This window comes from Cherax quadricarinatus, chromosome 38, assembly GCF_038502225.1.
Source record: "Cherax quadricarinatus isolate ZL_2023a chromosome 38, ASM3850222v1, whole genome shotgun sequence".
Lineage (NCBI taxonomy): Eukaryota > Metazoa > Arthropoda > Malacostraca > Decapoda > Parastacidae > Cherax > Cherax quadricarinatus.
The window spans coordinates 9,521,040-9,542,138 of NC_091329.1; the positions used below are offsets into that span (position 1 = coordinate 9,521,040).

The 21,099-nt window shown below is 42.0% G+C and overlaps 1 protein-coding gene across 4 annotated transcripts in view; it reads left to right on the plus strand.

Annotated features, from left to right (window-relative positions):
* The window catches only part of wb (wing blister), a 375,780-nt gene that overhangs the window by 134,288 nt on the left and 220,393 nt on the right, over positions 1-21,099 (plus strand). For all 4 annotated transcript variants that reach the window (XM_070092086.1, XM_070092087.1, XM_070092088.1 and 1 more), the window contains exons 20-22: positions 4,286-4,406; positions 4,832-4,940; positions 5,125-5,193. In XM_070092086.1, coding sequence (XP_069948187.1) covers positions 4,286-4,406; positions 4,832-4,940; positions 5,125-5,193 — 299 coding nt within the window. The remainder of the gene's footprint in view (positions 1-4,285; positions 4,407-4,831; positions 4,941-5,124; positions 5,194-21,099) is intronic.

The window sequence follows — 21,099 nt, forward strand, 5'->3', positions numbered from 1 at the left end:
ACTAAGAGAAAACACCATAAGTGTCCGGGGCCCAAAACTGTTCAACAGCGTCCCATCAAGCATTAGGGGAATTACCAATAAACCCCTGGCTGCCTTCAAGAGAGAGCTGGACAGATACCTAAAGTCAGTGCCGGATCAGCCGGGCTGTGGCTCGTACGTCGGACTGCGTGCAGCCAGCAGTAACAGCCTAGTTGATCAGGCCCTGATCCATCGGGAGGCCTGGTCATGGACCGGGCCGCGGGGGCGTTGATCCCCAGAATAACCTCCAGGTAACCACCTCCAGGTAACCTCCATAATAAATGTCTGTTTTTTATTATTTAGTTCAACTGTCACATCTGCAACATTGGAAGCTATGAAGAGAGTTAGTATTGGAAGGCTTAGAAGAATATATTCATCTTTCACCTCATCTTTTATAGGTCATTATAAACCTCATTATTCCTTGATTTTGTTATGCTGTATGGTACTTTTAAAATTTAGAGAATATGTTGGACACAGGCTTCAAAAATAAAGATCTACAGAAGCATGTAATTTTGAAGTAGTTTTGGTTTATATAGACTTTTTCTGTCTCATGAACACGCTAGATAACAGGGATATCTTGCTACTCTAACTTACACTTTGATCACACTTCACAGACATGCACATGCATATATATATACATACATCTAGGTTTTTCTCCTTTTTCTACATAGCTCTTGTTCTTCTTTATTTCTTCTATTGTCCATGGGGAAGTGGAAAAGAATCTTTCCTCTGTAAGCCATGTGTGTCGTTTGAGGCGACTAAAATGCCGGGAGCAATGGGCTAGTAACCCCTTCTGTAGACATTTACTAAAAAAGAGAAGAAGAAAAACTTTATAAAACTGGGATGCTTGAATGTGCGTGGATGTAGTGCAGATGACAAGAAACAGATGATTGCTGATGTTATGAATGAAAAGAAGTTGGATGTCCTGGCCCTAAGTGAAACAAAGCTGAAGGGGGTAGGGGAGTTTCGGTGGGGGGAAATAAATGGGATTAAATCTGGAGTATCTGAGAGAGTTAGAGCAAAGGAAGGGGTAGCAGTAATGTTGAATTTTCAGTTATGGAAGGAGAAAAGAGAATATGAATGTGTAAATTCAAGAATTATGTGGATTAAAGTAAAGGTTGGATGCGAGAAGTGGGTCATAATAAGCATGTATGCACCTGGAGAAGAGAGGAATGCAGAGGAGAGAGAGAGATTTTGGGAGATGTTAAGTGAATGTATAGGAGCCTTTGAACCAAGTGAGAGAGTAATTGTGGTAGGGGACCTGAATGCTAAAGTAGGAGAAACTTTTAGAGAGGGTGTGGTAGGTAATTTTGGGGTGCCAGGTGTAAATGATAATGGGAGCCCTTTGATTGAACTTTGTATAGAAAGGGGTTTAGTTATAGGTAATACATATTTTAAGAAAAAGAGGATAAATAAGTATACAAGATATGATGTAGGGTGAAATGACAGTAGTTTGTTGGATTATGTATTGGTGGATAAAAGACTGTTGAGTAGACTTCAGGATGTACATGTTTATAGAGGGGCCACAGATATATCAGATCACTTTCTAGTTGTAGCTACACTGAGAGTAAAAGGTAGATGGGATACAAGGAGAATAGAAGCATCAGGGAAGAGAGAGGTGAAGGTTTATAAACTAAAAGAGGAGGCAGTTAGGGAAAGATATAAACAGCTATTGGAGGATAGATGGGCTAATGAGAGCATAGACAATGGGGTCGAAGAGGTATGGGGTAGGTTTAAAAATGTAGTGTTAGAGTGTTCAGCAGAAGTTTGTGGTTACAGGAAAGTGGGTGCGGGAGGGAAGAGGAGCGATTGGTGGAATGATGATGTAAAGAGAGTAGTAAGGGAGAAAAAGTTAGCATATGAGAAGTTTTTACAAAGTAGAAGTGATGCAAGGAGGGAAGAGTATATGGAGAAAAAGAGAGAGGTTAAGAGAGTGGTGAAGCAATGTAAAAAGAGAGCAAATGAGAGAGTGGGTGAGATGTTATCAACAAATTTTGTTGAAAGTAAGAAAAAGTTTTGGAGTGAGATTAACAAGTTAAGGAAGCCTAAAGAACAAATGGATTTGTCAGTTAAAAATAGGAGAGGAGAGTTATTAAATGGAGAGTTAGAGGTATTGGGAAGATGGAGGGAATATTTTGAGGAATTGTTAAATGTTGATGAAGATAGGGAAGCTATGATTTCGTGTATAGGGCAAGGAGGAATAACATCTTGTAGGAGTGAGGAAGAGCCAGTTGTGAGTGTGGGGGAAGTTCATGAGGCAGTAGGTAAAATGAAAGGGGGTAAGGCAGCCGGGATTGATGGGATAAAGATAGAAATGTTAAAAGCAGGTGGGGATATAGTTTTGGAGTGGTTGGTGCAATTATTTAATAAATGTATGGAAGAGGGTAAGGTACCTAGGGATTGGCAGAGAGCATGCATAGTTCCTTTGTATAAAGGCAAAGGGGACAAAAGAGAGTGCAAAAATTATAGGGGGATAAGTCTGTTGAGTATACCTGGTAAAGTGTATGGTAGAGTTATTATTGAAAGAATTAAGAGTAAGACGGAGAATAGGATAGCAGTTGAACAAGGAGGCTTTAGGAAAGGTAGGGGGTGTGTGGACCAGGTGTTTACAGTGAAACATATAAATGAACAGTATTTAGATAAGGCTAAAGAGGTCTTTGTGGCATTTATGGATTTGGAAAAGGCATATGACAGGGTGGATAGGGGGGCAATGTGGCAGATGTTGCAGGTGTATGGTGTAGGAGGTAGGTTACTGAAAGCAGTGAAGAGTTTTTACGAGGATAGTGAGGTTCAAGTTAGAGTATGTAGGAAAAAGGGAAATTATTTCCCAGTAAAAGTAGGCCTTAGACAAGGATGTGTGATGTCACCGTGGTTGTTTAATATATTTATAGATGGGGTTGTAAGAGAAGTAAATGCGAGGGTCTTGACAAGAGGCGTGGAGTTAAAAGATAAAGAATCACACATAAAGTGGGAGTTGTTACAGTTGCTCTTTGCTGATGACACTGTGCTCTTGGGAGATTCTGAAGAGAAGTTGCAGAGATTGGTGGATGAATTTGGTAGGGTGTGCAAAAGAAGAAAATTAAAAGTGAATACAGGAAAGAGTAAGGTTATGAGGATAACAAAAAGATTAGGTGATGAAAGATTGGATATCAGATTGGAGGGAGAGAGTATGGAGGAGGTGAATGTATTCAGATATTTGGGAGTGGACATGTCAGCGGATGGGTCTATGAAGGATGAGGTGAATCATAGAATTGATGAGGGGAAAAGGGTGAGTGGTGCACTTAGGAGTCTATGGAGACAAAGAACTTTGTCCTTGGAGGCAAAGAGGGGAATGTATGAGAGTATAGTTTTACCAACGCTCTTATATGGGTGTGAAGCATGGGTGATGAATGTTGCAGCGAGGAGAAGGCTGGAGGCAGTGGAGATGTCATGTCTGAGGGCAATGTGTGGTGTGAATATAATGCAGAGAATTCGTAGTTTGGAAGTTAGGAGGAGGTGCGGGATTACCAAAACTGTTGTCCAGAGGGCTGAGGAAGGGTTGTTGAGGTGGTTCGGACATGTAGAGAGAATGGAGCGAAACAGAATGACTTCAAGAGTGTATCAGTCTGTAGTTGAAGGAAGGCGGGGTAGGGGTCGGCCTAGGAAAGGTTGGAGGGAGGGGGTAAAGGAGGTTTTGTGTGCGAGGGGCTTGGACTTCCAGCAGGCGTACGTGAGCGTGTTTGATAGGAGTGAATGGAGACAAATGGTTTTTAATACTTGACGTGCTGTTGGAGTGTGAGCAAAGTAACATTTATGAAAGGGTTCAGGGAAACCGGCAGGCCAGACTTGAGTCCTGGAGATGGGAAGTACAGTGCCTGCACTCTGAAGGAGGGGTGTTAATGTTGCAGTTTAAAAACTGTAGTGTAAAGCACCCTTCTGGCAAGACAGTGATGGAGTGAATGATGGTGAAAGTTTTTCCTTTTCGGGCCACCCTGCCTTGGTGGGAATCGGCCGGTGTGATAATAAAAAAAAAATAATAATTAATTTGATAACTTTATCATGCACCCCAAACCTATCCAATGGGTGGTTGCTGAAGGATTACAGAGGAAGATAAAGGGTCCAAGACTTGGACCCCAAAGTTCTATTGGCTAAGCAAGTTATACATAGTATGTAGCATTGAACTGTTTTCAAAAATAATGAATATGATGTATAGGTAATTGTGTATGTTGTACCATTGATGGTATAACATTTGGCCTTTTAATTTACCTGTGTTTAATTTGTTCTACAGAGGTCATTGCCTGGGTTGTGGATGCCATAAGCACGGCTCAGTAATGGCACAGTGTGATTCTCAGAGTGGTCAATGTCAGTGTAGAAAACTTCACACAGGACGCCAGTGTGACCGTTGCATTGTAAGTAGCCAAATAATGAACAGTAATTCACTAAGTTTTGGTATTTGTAATAGAATATGAACTGTTATTATTAAATGCAGAATTTGAATAGGTGATATGCTGTGCATATTATGCACGAAACGGAAGCTGCTATATTAAATATGAATGTTCTCATTCATATGTTTGCTCTGGCTCTGAAATATAGTGAATTTGAACATCAAATACTGGGTAATTACCTAATTATGAATGGTTTATCATGTCATGGTAAAACTGAATGCACAAAGTATTTCATAAAAAATCTTCAGTGATGTATATCTCTGTTAACATAGATGTTTTTTCTCTTTATCATTAATTAATCTTTGTACTCAAAATGGTATTCTTTATTTTGTTAAGAGTTGAAGTAATGAAGAACATAACCTTACCATTAGTTTTGTTGTCCACTGCAGAGTGGTTATGGTGGTGTGGATGAGGGATGCCCTCCTTGTCAGTGCAACCCAGAGGGATCTGTCAGTCAGATTTGTGATCCATTTACTGGACAGTGTCCATGCAAACCAGGTATGTACAAAACTCTGCTCATGGATTCCTTCTTGATGATTAGATTAGTGATGATTTGTCAAACTCTGACATTGCCGTAAACTGGTTTGATAACTTAAAAAAATACTTGTTTAATATGTAATCAGTTGTTTGGAAAACCATGCTTTAAATATCTGTAACAATAGACTTCTCTTGTTGCTTATAGGTGTTGCAGGACGAAGCTGTAATGAATGTTTGCCTGATCACTATGGAACCCTAAAGTCTGGCTGTAAAAGTGAGTACAAGCAGTAAAATTTTTTTTTCCTAATTTGACTTATGCATGTAATGCATATTGAGGTTTCTTTTTTAGGTTTTGTGCAGTCCACTACAGAATATGTTGTATTTCCATTAACAGTTGGTGTTTGGGAAGAAACTGTTTTCCAAATCTTGGCAGAAAAATAAAAGGGAAACAAGTATTCCCAAACAGGATAGGTGGTTCTCTCCACTAAAACTTAAATAGAGGAAGAGGTTCATACCCTAACCATATCAGTGACTGGTTTATCTCTGAAATGGTAGAAAATTCCTCTGCATAGTGAAAAGCTGTTTTTTTGTGTAATGACTAATATGTCAAACTGGAAAGAGAATATTAGGACAAGCTTTCTTACAAATACATGTATGTACAAAGAAAGCCACTAGCATGCCTGAGCATTTTGGGATAGTGCTGAGGGGCTTTTTATCCAAGGAACTGGACTTCTCCTTTCCTTCCTTGGATCAAACCTGAATGCCTCCCATTTTTCAGGCATTATATGACTCACTTCTGCTTTAGATCCTTCCCTGATTAAAAAAAAAAAACTGTCCCAAAATTAATAGGGTAAAGTTGCCACCAATGCTTAGGTCAGGGGAAGGTATCTGCATATACCAAAAGTGAGTGTAGAGTTGTCTGTTGTTTACAGTGGTCTTTATTCTGTCTTTATCAGTTGGAGTGAACGAAGTCCCAGAACCAAATTGTACCCAGTAAAAATGTACTAAGTGCATGCACTTGGGTTCTTTCATCCATATTGTCAGTATTGTTATACCTTCTACCTTAATTCTTTAATTTGTTGATAACTCCTATTCCTTCATTTATCATCATCATGATCTATTCTCTCGTGTTTTTAACCACATTTATCAGTGTTTATCATATAGAAGATTAATATTCCTTATATGAGATTACTGTTGATCATTTATTACAGGAAAATTTCCTTATACTGTAAACTCAGAATTTATAATTCTGTGAAACCTATTACTGCAACTGATATATTAAAAGAAAAATTTACATTTTAACTCCTTTCATTGTCTCGCATAGATCTATATCATTGACGCCAGCCTTGCTCATGTAGATTGACAGTAGACATGAGAGAATGGGTCTGTGCAGGGAGTATCACCTGGAGTTTACCTGGAGAGAGTTCCAGGGGTCAACGCCCCCGTGGCTCGGTCTGTGACCAGGCCTCATGGTGGAACAGGGCCTGATCAACCAGGATGTTACTGCTGGCTGCACGCAATCCAACGTACGAGTCACAGCCCGGCTGGTCAGGTACTGACTTTAAGTGCCTGTCCGGTGCCTGCTTGAAGACAGCCAGGGGTCTATTGGTAATCCCCCTTATGTATGCTGGGAGGCAGTTGAACAGTCTTGGGCTCCTGACACTTACTGTGTTGTCTCTTAGCGTGCTAGTGACACCCCTGCTTTTCATTGGGGGGATGTTGCATCGTCTGCCGAGTCTTTTGCTTTCGAAGAGAGTGATTTTCGTGTGCAAGTTTGGTACTAGTCCCTCTAGGATTTTCCAGGTGTATATAATCATGTATCTCTCCCGCCTGCATTCCAGGGAGCACAGGTTCAGGAACTTTAAACACTCCCAGTAATTGAGGTGTTTTATCTCCGTTGTGTGTGCCGTGAAGGTTCTCTGTATATTTTCTAGGTCAGCAATTTCACCTGCCTTGAAAGGTGCTGTTAGTGTGCAGGTGCACAGTAAAAAAAAATCTTGCCCAATGCAGTGGATGATAGGGAAAGCAAACCTCTAAACTTGTGCTTGGTTTAAAATAGCAGGGAATTTGAGGTGTTTTCTTGAATGGTTTTATTGGCTGTTTGTTGATATCACTTGATAGAATAGAAGACTTACTACTGAAATAGAGATGATTTTGATCTTTTTCAGACTTGAAGTGACTTGAAATAGGACTCAGTGTGGCGGTAATATTCGATTCTTGACAATTTTCTTGAGGAAGCATAGGGTTTTCCCTGGCACACCCTGATCTGTCTTATGGGTTTTTGCTGGTTCTGCTTCATTTATTGAGAAATCATAAACAATGACCAATCATTCTTGGTTATATTTTATTATCCGAGAAATAGTACCCTTTATCAGGCAGGCCCGCAAATACATGGGCCTGAATGTATACAGTGTTAATTGTAGACTATTTTTACATTGGAATTTTTCTTAATTTTATGCAAGATTGGTCAGGTTATATGGTGGACATTATAAGGTAGTTCTGATAGCCGAGCAGGCAGTTTCTTGTCTGCAGTCAGTAGAATGAAAAGCATACTACTGAAGTAGCTAGTTTGGGTTCAGATGATGTCTTGTTAATGCAGTTTGTAAAGTTAGCAAATATGAAAAATTTCAGTTTGCAAAACTGGCAGTAGGTAGGGAAGGTGGTGAATAGAATTAACAACTCTCAGATGAGTGAAACTACAATAAGCTTGAGTTGGAATAGAATAAGTAGGAGAACAATAATCTGGCAAGCATTAACCAGATCTTTAAATAGGCCTCTGAAAACAATATGAAGTTCAGTGAAGACAAATTTCAAGTACTCCGCTATGGATAACTTAAGGAAATAAAAAGTGGATCAGAGTATAAAATAAATTCCAAACACACATTAGAGTGAAAAACTAATGTGAAGGACCTGGGAGTGATCTTGTTAGAGGATCTCACTTTCAAAGATCACAACAATGTGCCATCACATCTGCTGGAAAAATTATAGGATGGATAATGAGAATGTTCAAAACTAGGGCTGCCAAGCCCATGATGATTCTCTTCAAATCTCTTGTTCTCTCTAGGCTGGAATGTTGCCGTACACTAACAGCGCCTTTCAAGGCAGGCAAAATTGCAGACCTGGAGAATATACAGAGAACATTCACTGCATGTATATAAGTACAATAAAGCACCTAAATTACTACGAATGGTTGAAGTTCCTTGACCTGTATTCTTTGAAATGCAGGTGAAAGATGCATGATAATATACACTTGGAAAATATTAGAGGAACTAGTTCCAAATCTGCACGTGGAAATCGCTCCCCCATGAAAGGAAAAAACTCGGGAGGTGGTGCAACATTCCCCCAATAAAAAGCAGGGGCTCTATGAGTACTCTTAGAAACAACACAATAAGTGTCAGGGACCCAAGACTGTTCAGCTGCCTCCCAGCATACATAAGGGGGATTACCAATAGACCCCTGGCAGTCTTCAAGGAGGAGTTGGACAAGCACCTAAAGTCAGTTCCTGACCAACTGGGCTGTGGTTTGTACATTGGATTGCATGTGGCCAGCAGTAACAGCCTGATCCACTGCAAGGCCTGGTCATGGACTGGGTTGCGGGGGTGTTGGCCTTCGGAACATCCTCCTGGTATACTCCAGGTAAGTAATTTAAAGGCCTAGTCATGACTGATTCCTAGACTACTGTAGTAAAGGGTACCATTTATTGAAAATCTGGGGGAGGAATACAGGTTGCTGGAGTTTATTTGTTAAACAGAGATAACCCAGAAGGATTAAGAAAAAGCATGATCGTTTGGAGTAATAACTTAAGTACAGTATACGTCTTCGTCTTTTGAAAAAAGATGATACCTTTTGGGTTTAGTTTGTGTGGGTACAAATGTTTCAATTTACTAACATAGTTAATGAACTCCAGTAAGCATGAAATATTGGGGCGACAACCAAAGTGTATGTTGTATTTACAGAGTATAAAGGGGAAGCAAAAGATTTTATGTTTTGATCTTTCTTATATGTTGGGCGGTGTAGAAAGAACAGTTTTGAGAGACTCCATATTGAAAGTTAGTTGTGTCGCCTGAGCGGATAGTTTATTGCGCAAAAATAGGATTACAGAGGTCACAATTTGGTCTTTGTCAGACTCCACCGAGCATTGTTACATCACTAGAAAGAAATCCTAGTCATTGCATACTTGACAGTTACTTCATATAGTAATTGTTTTACACAGTATATAGTCTGCCTGAAAGTCATTTCGTGGGTCAACGCCCCCACAGCCTGGTCCTCAACCAGGCCTCCCGCAGGATCAGGGCCTGATTAGTCAGGTTGTTACTGCTGGAATACATTCTCAAAATAATTTTTTATCTTATTACCACTAAAAAAAATTGGTCATAACCGGGTTGCAATCCCCAAAAAAAAGTTCATTCATCGGGTATATAGTCGATGCAAAATGTGGATACAACCTCAGGATTTCAGATATCATATTATTAACAATTAAGGTGTTTCGTCATATTCTGTAAGGTTTGTATGGAGGTGTCTGAAAGGTTAGATGTTTGCTGCAGTGTATGACCCAATCTGTCCACACAGTATATTTTATGTGATTGATATCTCCATACAAACTGTACTGCCAAAGATACTTATAGCCTAGCCTTAGACAAGCAGTAACATCTTGCAATTTATTAACCTTGTTAGTTTTTCCATAGATATGTTTAGCTTGACACATTTCGTTATGGTAGTTTATGGATCTGCTATTTCCTTTCTCACAATTTTTCGTAAGCTTCTGTTTTAAAAACAAAAATTATGCTTAATCTTTATTTAATTCTTGTTTAGCTAATTCGTAAACTTTGTCATGCTCCTGGAGGTCTATGTGAGAGGGAATTAGCAAAAACTTAACTTAATAATTTTTGTATATCTATGCTTAGCCTCATACATAGGCATACTACATTCAGGTCTCAGGATATTTAAAGCAAGTAATGAGGAAAGTCAGTGACAAACTGTGTGATATTGAAAGCTGTGATGGTATCCCGTCACGTGACCCCTGTGTATAGACTGGTGCCAGGGTTTAAAGGTCGAATAATGTGAGGTAGCCCACATACATTAGGATTGTGCATGGCGACAGTTTTGTGGGAGTATTTGATGTGGGAGTGGGAGTGTCGGTGTGGGAGTGTGAGGGTGTTGACAAGTGCCTGCATAAGGAGCTGGTGTAGGCGGTAGCCTCAAGGACCACCACTTCTCCCACCCGCATGTCTACTTGACCAGCAGAAATTCTCTCTCGTGTATTTTTTTCCCTCGAATTAGTTAAGGGTCACAGCTAGAACTAATAGTATAACAAGATACATAAACATAAAACGCTGAGTCCAAAACAACAAGGAGGCTAATTTAGTGGTAGTAGGTGTTATTAATCAAGAGCTTAGTATTGAAGCTGAGGTGACATGTATGGGAGGGATGATGCTTGCAAGATACCGTCACACCTGCACTACCTCCCTCACCAATTCTCTAGCCAACCTTGTCTAATTCACTCTCACTCGACCAGTGACTCAGTCTTGACATAATGGAATATGCTTTAACGTTGTTTATGTATTACTTGGTTTGTTTTAGGCCGGTCTTGTGGGCTTAAATTACAGCTTATTACCTCGGTCACTCCACTTGAGCTTGGCGAGATCGTAAGTTAAGATGCCGAACTCATCCCATAAAGAGTCAGTGCCAGAAGGTATTAGTCGACCACTACCAATATAACGAGACCACATTCAGTTCTGCATAACTATGGGCTTTCTGTGTGATGAATGGTTTGAAAAACCGACAAGTTGAAGATTGAGACACTTATGCAGCATATGGGAATCTTTATTCAGGAAACGTTTTGCCACACAGTGGCTTCATCAGTCCAATACAAAGAGGAAGGCGTAAGGAGAGGAGGAGTATGAGGTAATCAGTCCCTCAGCCTACAAGATTGATGGACTGAACACATCGACTCTAGGCTGAGGGACTGATTACCTCATACTCCTCCTCTCCTTACGCCTTCCTCTTTGTATTGGACTGATGAAGCCACTGTGTGGCGAAACGTTTCCTCAATAAAGATACCCATATGCTGCATAAGTGTCTCAATCTTCAACTATGGGCTTTCTACAGGCACAACTAAATGTCACCCATCTCTGTATAAACAATGTATCATGCCGAAATAAAATTCTTATTAATGTACATGTGTATACATATACAGTATGCACACATACATATACAGGTATACATACATTTATGCACGCGCGAGCGCACACACCATGTAGTCCGCATCTAAGAAAATATGTGTAGAGAATATAGGATAACCCCAAAATAAGTCAAAGTAACTTATTTCCAGGGCAGACTGGTTCCTGAAATAAGAAGTTTGAACTATGAGAGATCAAAGTAGCTGAACCTGACTATCTCTAAAGAGAGAGATAGGAAGAGAAAGAAGGAACGAACAGGGAAGACACAACTACGGACAAGATACTCGGAAGAATAGACAGAGCGAACATGAATGACTTCGAAATGAGAGTCACAGGGTCGAGGGAGCGGCAAGCAAGTAGAATAAACTGTATGAGGGGGAAGCAAACACCAAACACAGTTTGAAGAGAGGGTATAATTGAACCTAAAAGGTCGGGAACTGTAGTGCCTGGAAGAGAGGTTATAAGTGAACCTAAATAGGTCGGTAACTAGTAATACTGGGAAATTGAAGATAGGGAGGCTGGACCAGGAACTTGCTCTTGATATCTCTCAAACACCACTCAGCAAGTACAGCACAAACTCTGTGAGTACACTGAGTGAAGGAGTGGATCAAGTTAGATAACTACACAGAAGCTGACGTCATACAGTGGTGCTATATATATATATATATATATATATATATATATATATATATATACGATATAGCTAAATCACGTCAGTCAATCTTAAATTATGAGGCTTGTGTGTACACACTACAAGCAGGCAAACGAAGACTGAGTACCTCTAAACCCACACACAATTTACAGTGCCTTCCATGTTATCGTCTCTTGTTTTCAATGTTTTGGTTTATGATCGCTCAAATATGCCTGTGTTGGGGATGGGTGATGGAGGGAATGTGTTTATGTTTGCGTGTGGGGCTGTGCTTGTGTGGGTGTTTGTAGATGTGTGTACTCGCCTGTTTGAACCTGCCTATTTGTGGTTGCAATACTCTCGAGACTCGGCCCTTGGTCCAGTTTCGCATCTGGCCTCTACTTAGTTTGCTTTCTCTTGGCTTCGTGAGCCCTGTCATACTTATTCTTAATTAATGTTTATTAATTATGCCCCTACTACACTATCCTGACTATTTTAAGGTTGAAGAAATATTTCCTAACATCCAGGAATCTATCTACCTCCAAGTAGGTAGGTAGATTGTCTGTTTTTAACCGCCAGATGTGTCCTAACGTACGTACTTCCCGCTTCTGTCATCCTGTCCGTGTCCACAGTACCAATTTTTCATTATTTTGTACATTTTTATCATGGACTAGTCTCGATGTCAAGCTCTGCTTATTTTATTTTTTTTTTTACATTTTTGATAAGGTGTGGGCTATGTACTAGTGCTACATACTTCAAGATAGGTTTGACATATGTTGCACATAGTTTCGTGAATGTGTTGAGATGGCAGCATATGCTGCAGAGATTATTCAGTTGATGTGCGCCTCAGGGGATATGCTTGGTACTGTGGTTGCTCCGAAGTCTTTATTTATTGAGGTTTGCACCCTCTGTCCCGAGCCTGTTCTCCGGTTTTGGTCATGCTTGCCTTCCCCCAAGTTTCATAACCTTGCACGTGCTGGAGTTGAAGTCTAATAATTATTTATCAAACCAATCCTGCAGTTTATCCAAGTCCGTTTATAGACTTTCCTTGTTCTTTCCGTTAATATTGTTCTCATTAGTTTCGTATCTGCGATCAAGGATAAGTGTGTGTGTTGTGTACTCACCTATATGTGATTGCAGGGGTCGATTCATAGCTCCTGGCCCCGCCTTTTCACTAGTCGATACTAATTCCTTCTCTCCCTACACCATGATCTTTGTCATACCTCTTCTTAAAGCTATTTATGGAACTTGCTTCCACTACTTCACTCTCCAGATTATTCCACTTCCTGACAACTCTAAGGCTAAAGAAATACTTCCTAACATCCTTATGACTCATCTGGGTTTTCAGCTTCCAATTGTGGTCCCTTGTTCCTGTTTCCCATCTCTGTGTGCGTGTGCGTGCGTGCGTGTGCGTGTGGAGACCTTGTGTAACCAGGCAGCAGATGGATCGATAAAAAATCGCCCAAACAAGCACAGATGAAGAACTGTTAAATTCAACCCTGGATCCTAGTTCGTGTTACATAAGACAGGACACCATTAGTATACGTTGAATTAGTATTAAGTGATGCCTAGTTTAGACTTCGGAGGATAATGCCCGATTCATTTTCTTTGGGGGGGAGAGGGTTTATCCTTAATACATATACGATTTTATTAACAAAGCAGATTTCTGCTCCGAAATATTTGCGACCATATTTGCCCCGCGAGGACTGTCAGTAAAGACGCAAATACTTTTTTTTTAGATAGAATCCACAGTCAGTTGTATTAAAATTCTTGTAAAGCAATGTAACAGGATTTTCAAGTTTCTTTGAGAAAGAGAAAGTGTGTGTGTGTGTGTGTGTGTACTCGCCTAGTTCACCTAATTGTGGTTGCAGGGGTCGAGACTCAGCTCCTGGCCCCGCCTCTTCACTGATCGCTACTAGGTCCTCTCTCTGCTTCCTGAGCTTTGCCATACCTCGTATTAAAGCTGTGTATGGTTCCTGCCTCTACTACATCACTTGCTAGGCTATTCCACTTCCTAACGACTCTATGACTGAAGAAATACTTCCTAGCATCCCTGTGACTCGTCTGAGTCTTCAGCTTCCAATTGTGACCCCTTGTTTCTGTGTCCCCTTTCTGGAACAACCTGTCTCTGCCCACCTTATCTATTCCACGCAGTATTTTGTATGTCGTTATCATGTCTCCCCTGACCCACCTGTCCTCCAGTGTCGTCAGTCCGATTTCCCTCAACTTTTCTTCGTAGGACATACTCCTGTGCTCCGGCACTAGCCTTGTTGCAAACCTTTGCACTTTCTCTAATTTCTTGACGTGCTTGACCAGGTGTGGGTTCCAAACTGGTGCTGTATACTCCAGTATGGGCCTGATGTACACAGTGTCTTGAACGATTCCTTACTAAGGTATCGGAACGCTATTCTCAGGTTTGTCAAGCGCCCATATGCTGCAGCAGTTATCTGGTTGATGTGTGCCTCCGGAGACATGCTCGGTGTTATGGTCACCCCAAGATCTTTCTCCTTGAGCGAGGTTTGCAGTCTTTGCCCACCTAGCCTATACTCTGTCTGCGGTCTTCTTCGCCCTTCTCCGATCTTCATGACTTTACATTTGACAAGGTTGAATTCAGGAAGTCAGTTGCTGGACCAGGTGTCCAGCCTGTCCAGGTCTCTTTGAAGTCCTACCTGATCCTCATCTGATTTAATTCTCCTCATTAACTTTACATCATCTGCGAACAGGGACACCTCTGAGTCCATCCCTTCCATCATGTCGTTCACATATACCAAAAATAGCATTGGTCCTAGGACCGACCCATGTGGGACCCCGCTCGTCAGAGGTGCCCACTGTGATACCTCATCCCGTACCATGACTCGTTATTGCCTCCCTGTCAGGTATTCTCTGATCCATTACAGTGCCCTTCCTGTTATACGCGCCTGATCCTCTAGTTTCTGCACTAGTCTCTTGTGAGGAACTGTGTCGAAGGCCTTCTTGCAGTCCAAGAAAATGCAATCAACCCACCCCTCTCTCTCGTGTCTTACTTCTGTAACTTTGTCATAAAACTCCAGAAGGTTTGTGTGTGTGTGTGTGTGTGTGTGTGTTTGTATGTGTGTGTGTGTTTGTATGTGTGTGTGTTTGTATGTGTGTGTGTGTGTGTGTGTGTTTGTATGTGTGTTTGTATGTGTGTGTTTGTGTGTGTGTTTTCGCGTTAATATGACTGTTATCAAAGTCCTACTAACACTGAACGTAGCTCGTATATTGCTTGGAATTCTGCAACAGTCAAAATTAAATGAGCCACTTACGTCTTGCATTCTTATTTATTGACTATTATCCAAAAATATAACGTACGCGCAACAGTCGGCACTGTATTTTTGTAACTAGTTCAAATTGATGAAAGATGAGGGCAGCAGGTCAGTCCTGGTTATATGGAGGTGGACGGTTGAATCACGAGGGAGAGCGTGCAACGTGAATATTGTTGTGTCAGGTGACGTCAGGCAGTGACAGGTTACACATTGGCGAGGTGCTGCCCTGGTATGTCTCCTGTGTATCCCCAGCCTACGGGTGATAATCCTGTATACACAAGCTAGACATGGTTGACTCCTGTGTCCTCCGAGCCTATGGGTGATAATCAATATACGAAATATTTGGCTGAGTGTTATCTACTTGCGTGAGGAGGAATCCTGTGTGTGTGTGTGGTCAGAGTTAGGTTAGGTTAAGGTTCGTCAGGAAACAGGACAAGCGTTTCCTGACGCGGGTCTTAGTCATATGATGACCCACCATTAGAGCTTCTGGTCATCTGACCGAGGCCTTCCGCTGGCTTACTGGTACACCCCTTTAAAAACTATAGTCATGATGGTCAAAGTGATCACGCCTCATTACTTGATTGACACATGAAGCGACCGTCACATGGTACATCTCCAAGTCTCTCTCGCCTTATCACCAGCACGTCGGAATCCATACGTCAAAACATTTTTCATAACCACTCGCCTTCTGGGACGTCAGATGTTGATATATAAATATCCTTAATATTTAATAAGAAACGATTGCAGCTTATATTAGTTGAAGCATTCTTAACACACTTAAGCTTTAAAGGTAAAGCTTAGCGAGTCTTATTTATTTGGAGTGTGTCTAGCACATGTGTGGTATCACCTTAGTCTCTAACGTATCTGTCGCTGCTAGTTTGTTGCCATGGTTCGATGTGCATGTGTCCATGACCTAGCGCCTCAGTGTCAAATTCAAAAGATTTAAATTATAAATAAGACTCCAAACAGCTTGGTCGACCAGGCCAGCAACCGGGAAGCCCAGTCCGAGACTTGACCGCGGGGGCAGTCATCCCTGAAACCCACTACAGGTAACCTAACCTTCAGGGATTAAGGCCATAATTCAAGAAGATATCTAAGAGGGCCCGGGAGTAGGAGCAAATAGGTAAATACATTCATACATGAAGCCACGTTGAAGGAAACAAAAAGAGTGGAAGAGCAGAGCAGACAACTATTAAAAAAAGTAAATTTAGCATTCAGATATTTGAGCTAGAAATGCATGCGTGTACTCACCTATTTGTACTCACCTATTTGTGGTTGCAGGGGTCGATTCACAGCTCCTGGCCCCGCCTCTTCGCTGATTGCTACTAGGTCCTCTCTCTCCCTGCCCCATGAGCTCTATCATACCTCGCCTTAAAACTATGTATGGTTCCTGCCTCCACTACATCACTTTCTAGGCTATTCCATGGCCTGACTACTCTATGACTGAAGAAATACTTCCTAACATCCCTTTGATTCATCTGAGTCTTCAACTTCCAATTGTGACCTCTTGTGTCTGTGTCCCATCTCTGGAACATCCCGTCTTTGTCCACCTCGTCTATTCCGCGCATTATTTTATATGTCGTTATCATGTCTCCCCTGACCCTCCTGTCCTCCAGTGTCGTCAGGCCGATTTCCCTCAACCTTTCTTCATAGGACAATCCCCGTAGCTCTGGGACTAGTCTTGTTGCAAACCTTTGCACTTTCTCTAATTTCTTGACGTGCTTGACTAGGTGTGGATTCCAAACTGGTGCTGCATACTCCAGTATGGGCCTGACGTAGATGGTATACAGAGTCTTAAACGAATCCTTATTGAGGTATCGGAACGCTATCCGTAGGTTTGCCAGGCGCCCGTATGCTGCAGCAGTTATCTGATTGATGTGCGCCTCAGGAGATATGCTCGGTGTTATACTCACCCCCAGATCTTTTTCCTTGAGTGAGGTTTGCAGTCTTTGGCCATCTAAACTAAATTGTGTCTGCGGTCTTCTTTGCCCTTCCCCAATCTTTATGACTTTGCATTTGGCAGGGTTAAATTCAAGGAGCCAGTTGCTGGACCAGTCTTGTAGCCTGTCCAGGTCTCTTTGTAGTCCTGCCTGATCCTCGTCCGATTTGATTCTTCTCATTAACTTCACATCATCTGCAAACAAGGACACTTCTGAGTCTATCCCTTCCGTTATGTCGTTCACATATACCAAGAACAGCACAGGTCCTAGGACTGACCCCTGTGGAACCCCGCTTGTCACAGGCGCCCACTCTGACACCTCGTCGCGTACCATGACTCGTTGTTGCCTCCCTGTCAGATATTCTCTGATCCATTGCAGTGCCTTTCCTGTTATGTGTGTCTGGTCCTCTAGCTTTTGCAGTAACCTCTTGTGAGGAACTGTGTCGAAGGCCTTCTTGCAGTCCAAAAATATGCAGTCGATCCACCCCTCTCTCTCTTGTCTTACTTCTGTCACCTTGTCATAAAACTCTAGTAGGTTTGTGACACAGGATTTTCCTTCCCTGAAACCGTGCTGGTTGTCAATTATACACTTGTTTTTTTCCAGGTGCCCCACCACTCTCCTCCTGATGATCTTCTCCATGACCTTGCATACTATACACGTTAGTGATACAGGTCTGTAGTTTAGTGCCTCATGTTTGTCTCCCTTTTTAAAAATTGGGACTACATTTGCCATTTTCCATACCTCAGGGAGTTGCCCAGTTTCAAATGATGTGTTGAAGATCTTTGTTAATGGCTCACACAATATTTCTGCTCCCTCTTTAAGGACCCATGGAGAGATGTTGTCTGGTCCCACCGCCTTTGAGGTGTCAAGTTCGCATAGCAGCTTCTTCACCTCCTCCTTGGTTATATGTACCTCATCCAGCACTTGCTGGTGTGCTCCCCCCCCCCTGTTCTGATTTCTTGGAGTCCTACTGGTTTCCACTGAAAATACCTCTTTAAATCTTGTGTTGAGCTCCTGACAAACCTCTCGGTCATTTCTTGTGAATTCCCCATCACCCTTCCTCAGTCTGATTACCTGGTCCTTGACTGTTGTTTTCCTCCTGATGTGGCTGTACAACAGCTTCGGGTCAGTCTTTACTTTTGATGCCATGTCATTTTCATATTGTCTCTGAGCCTCCCTTCTTATCTGTGCATATTCGTTTCTGGCTCTTCGGCTGATTTCTTTATTTTCCTGAGTTCTCTGTCTTCTGTACCTTTTCCATTCTCTAGTACACCTAGTTTTTGCCTCCCTACACCTTTGGGTGAACCAAGGACTCGTTCTGTTCTTCCCATTATTTCTGTTTCCCTTGGGAACAAACCTCTCCTCTGCCTCCTTGCATTTTGTTGCTACATAGTCCATCATTTCTTGTACTGGTTTTCCTGTCAGTTCCCTCTCCCACTGAATGTCTTGAAGGAAGTTCCTCATGCCTGAGTAGTTCCCCCTTTTGTAGTTTGGTTTTTCCCAGCCTATTCCTGCTACTCTCTCCACTTGGAGCTCAACTATGTAGTCGAAGCACAGAACCACATGATTACTAGCTCCCAGGGGCCTTTCATACATGATACCCTCGATGTCCGAACTACTCATGGTGAATACAAGGTCCAACCTTGCTGGTTCATCCTCTCCTCTCTCTCTGGTAGTGTCTCTAACATGTTGATGCATGAGGTTTTCCAGTACCACATCCATCCTCTTGGCTCTCCATGTTTCGGGACCCCCATGGGGCTCCAGGTTTTCCCAGTCAATCTCCTTGTGATTGAAATCACAAGGAGATTGACTGTGAGTGTGTGTGTGTGTGTGTGTGTGTGTGTGTGTGTGTGTGTGTGTGTGTACAGTATACACTAAAGGGGAGAGCAACAGTAAATGTGTTTAGGAGTAATTGTATCAAACTTAACAAGTTCGTGTAGATAGTAGTAGTTTATACCAGTTGAATGTTAAGAGGCATGACACACATGAAGTTTTCTCACACAAACACACAAGTGAATATACAAAATCTGTCTCTATTTTTCTTAGTCTAGCCTTCTGTCTTCTCTCCCCTTCATCCTTACACTCGCCCTTCTTTCCCAGCTCTCTTCCCTTATGTCATCCTTCCCCTATCCTTCGTGTCTTCTCCTCTTAATGTTTAAATAATAAGGTATAACAAGGACCTCAATGGAAATAAGTCACTTTGTCTGACTTTCTTGGGTTATCCTAGGTAATCTACGCATATGCTGCTGTGTATGATAACTTATGTAACTGTATGTGTACATGTACCTGAATAAACTTGCTAGTGTGTGTTGGGTGGGTGGGGAGGGGGGTGGCAGACGCTCACTCAGCATTTGGGGAAAGAACACAAGGCACAACAAAGCTGACGTGTACCATGGTGAGGTCACAACTAGCACTACACTTCCTTACTGCCCTCTGCCTCATCCCCGCTACTTCACGTTCTCTAATACACCCAGCTGGCTTCCCAGTGGTTGAATCTCAACTCTTGGCCCAATCTCTTAACCAACACTCGGCAGGCGTTGTTGGCTCCTGGCCTCCTGGGTCCTGCTCTTGAGATACTGTATCGAGTTTGGCTCCACCATTTCCTTGTCCAGCTCATTTCCCCTATAACCCAGAGACCGAAGAAGTACATCCTCATATCCTCGTAATTCATCATTGTTTTTAGCTTCCCTCTGTGCCCCTCACTTTTGTGCGTCATATTTTTAAGCATCTTGCCCTTATCAGACCGCGCAAAATAATCCTCTGAAAACTCAATAATCATATCTGCTCCATTAGACTCTCCAAATTATCTTGTACGTTATAATCATGCCTCCTCGAAGGCCGTTAGGTTGTCCTCTATCTCATCGCAGTTAAACTCCTATCATCAACGGGACAAGTTTAGTTGCAAATCTTTGTATTTTCTCGACCATTTGAATATATTTACTCTGTGCGCTCCATGTCTGGGTTACGTAGTGATAGGCCTGACGTGTGTACAGAGTCCCAATTTTTTTTTAAAAGGCAACTGAAGGCATTTGTAAGATTCTCTAGCTTCGCGTATGCTGCCAATTTTACGCTTTTTATATGGAATTCTGGTGATTTGTTGGGTGTATTCACTCAGCTTTCTCCATCCCTGATGTTTATAGTTTTCTTCCTAGAAAACTACTTTTGAAACAGGTTTTGTCCATGTTAACTTTAATTTATACCTATCTTCTGTTTCTACTCGTGTTTGATCTACGTCTGTTGGATTCTTATCTCCTGGGCTCGTCCTTATCTACTCTCAGATCTGTGAATGGAGAGAGCTTCGGAACCACATCCTCGTCTAGCTCGTTCCTCTTCGAACCAACTTGATAAGAATGTGTGTGTGTGTGTAAACATGTTAATAAACATATATACACACATACATTCTCAGTGTTGATGAACTAGACGTGTAAGTGTGTGTATCATTCGTGTGAATACTTGTCATATATGATACTTATCTATGTATTCTTGCACATGTATAAAATTTGATCTACAAGTCCTGCAAAATGAAACTATGGAGATCATTGGCTGTGCTCCAGGAGGTAGCTACTATCCCACTAGGAAGCTGATTGTTTTCTTCCCCTCCCTCTGATACACTGCTACTTACCTTGCTCACCCGCCTCGTGTATTCCTTGCACGTAGTAACATACCAGCCCTAATCAAAGTCAGTATTTCACTGTAGCTAAGGCACTTGAATGATTGACTTAGCTTAGAGAGCACTGCGCCGTGTGCAAGATCAATGCTCGTGCTGTCTCGTATTCTTTAGTGACTTTTTGAATGGTTGCCTTTGTAGATACGAGTGATCTGTGCTCCACATTGGGCAGGTATTAGAGTTCGTAAATATGTCCCTGATCAAAGCAATTTCCTAAGTTTCATAATTATTCTAGGTTAAGATTGTGTTGACGTAAATTAACTTATATTTACATATAGTTAACCGCCAGTAACGAACTAGCAATCGGGTGACTGCAGTCTGGCAGCGAGTTTCCTTGGAGGTTTGGCGTCCCCACGCTAGCTAAGTTGGAAGACAGGCTCTGCCTACCTGGTGGGTGTTCTGGGGGTCAACGCCCCCGCAGCCTGGTCCATGACTAGGCTGCCGTGAGATGTTGGATAATGGGGCTTCAAGCCTATCACCTA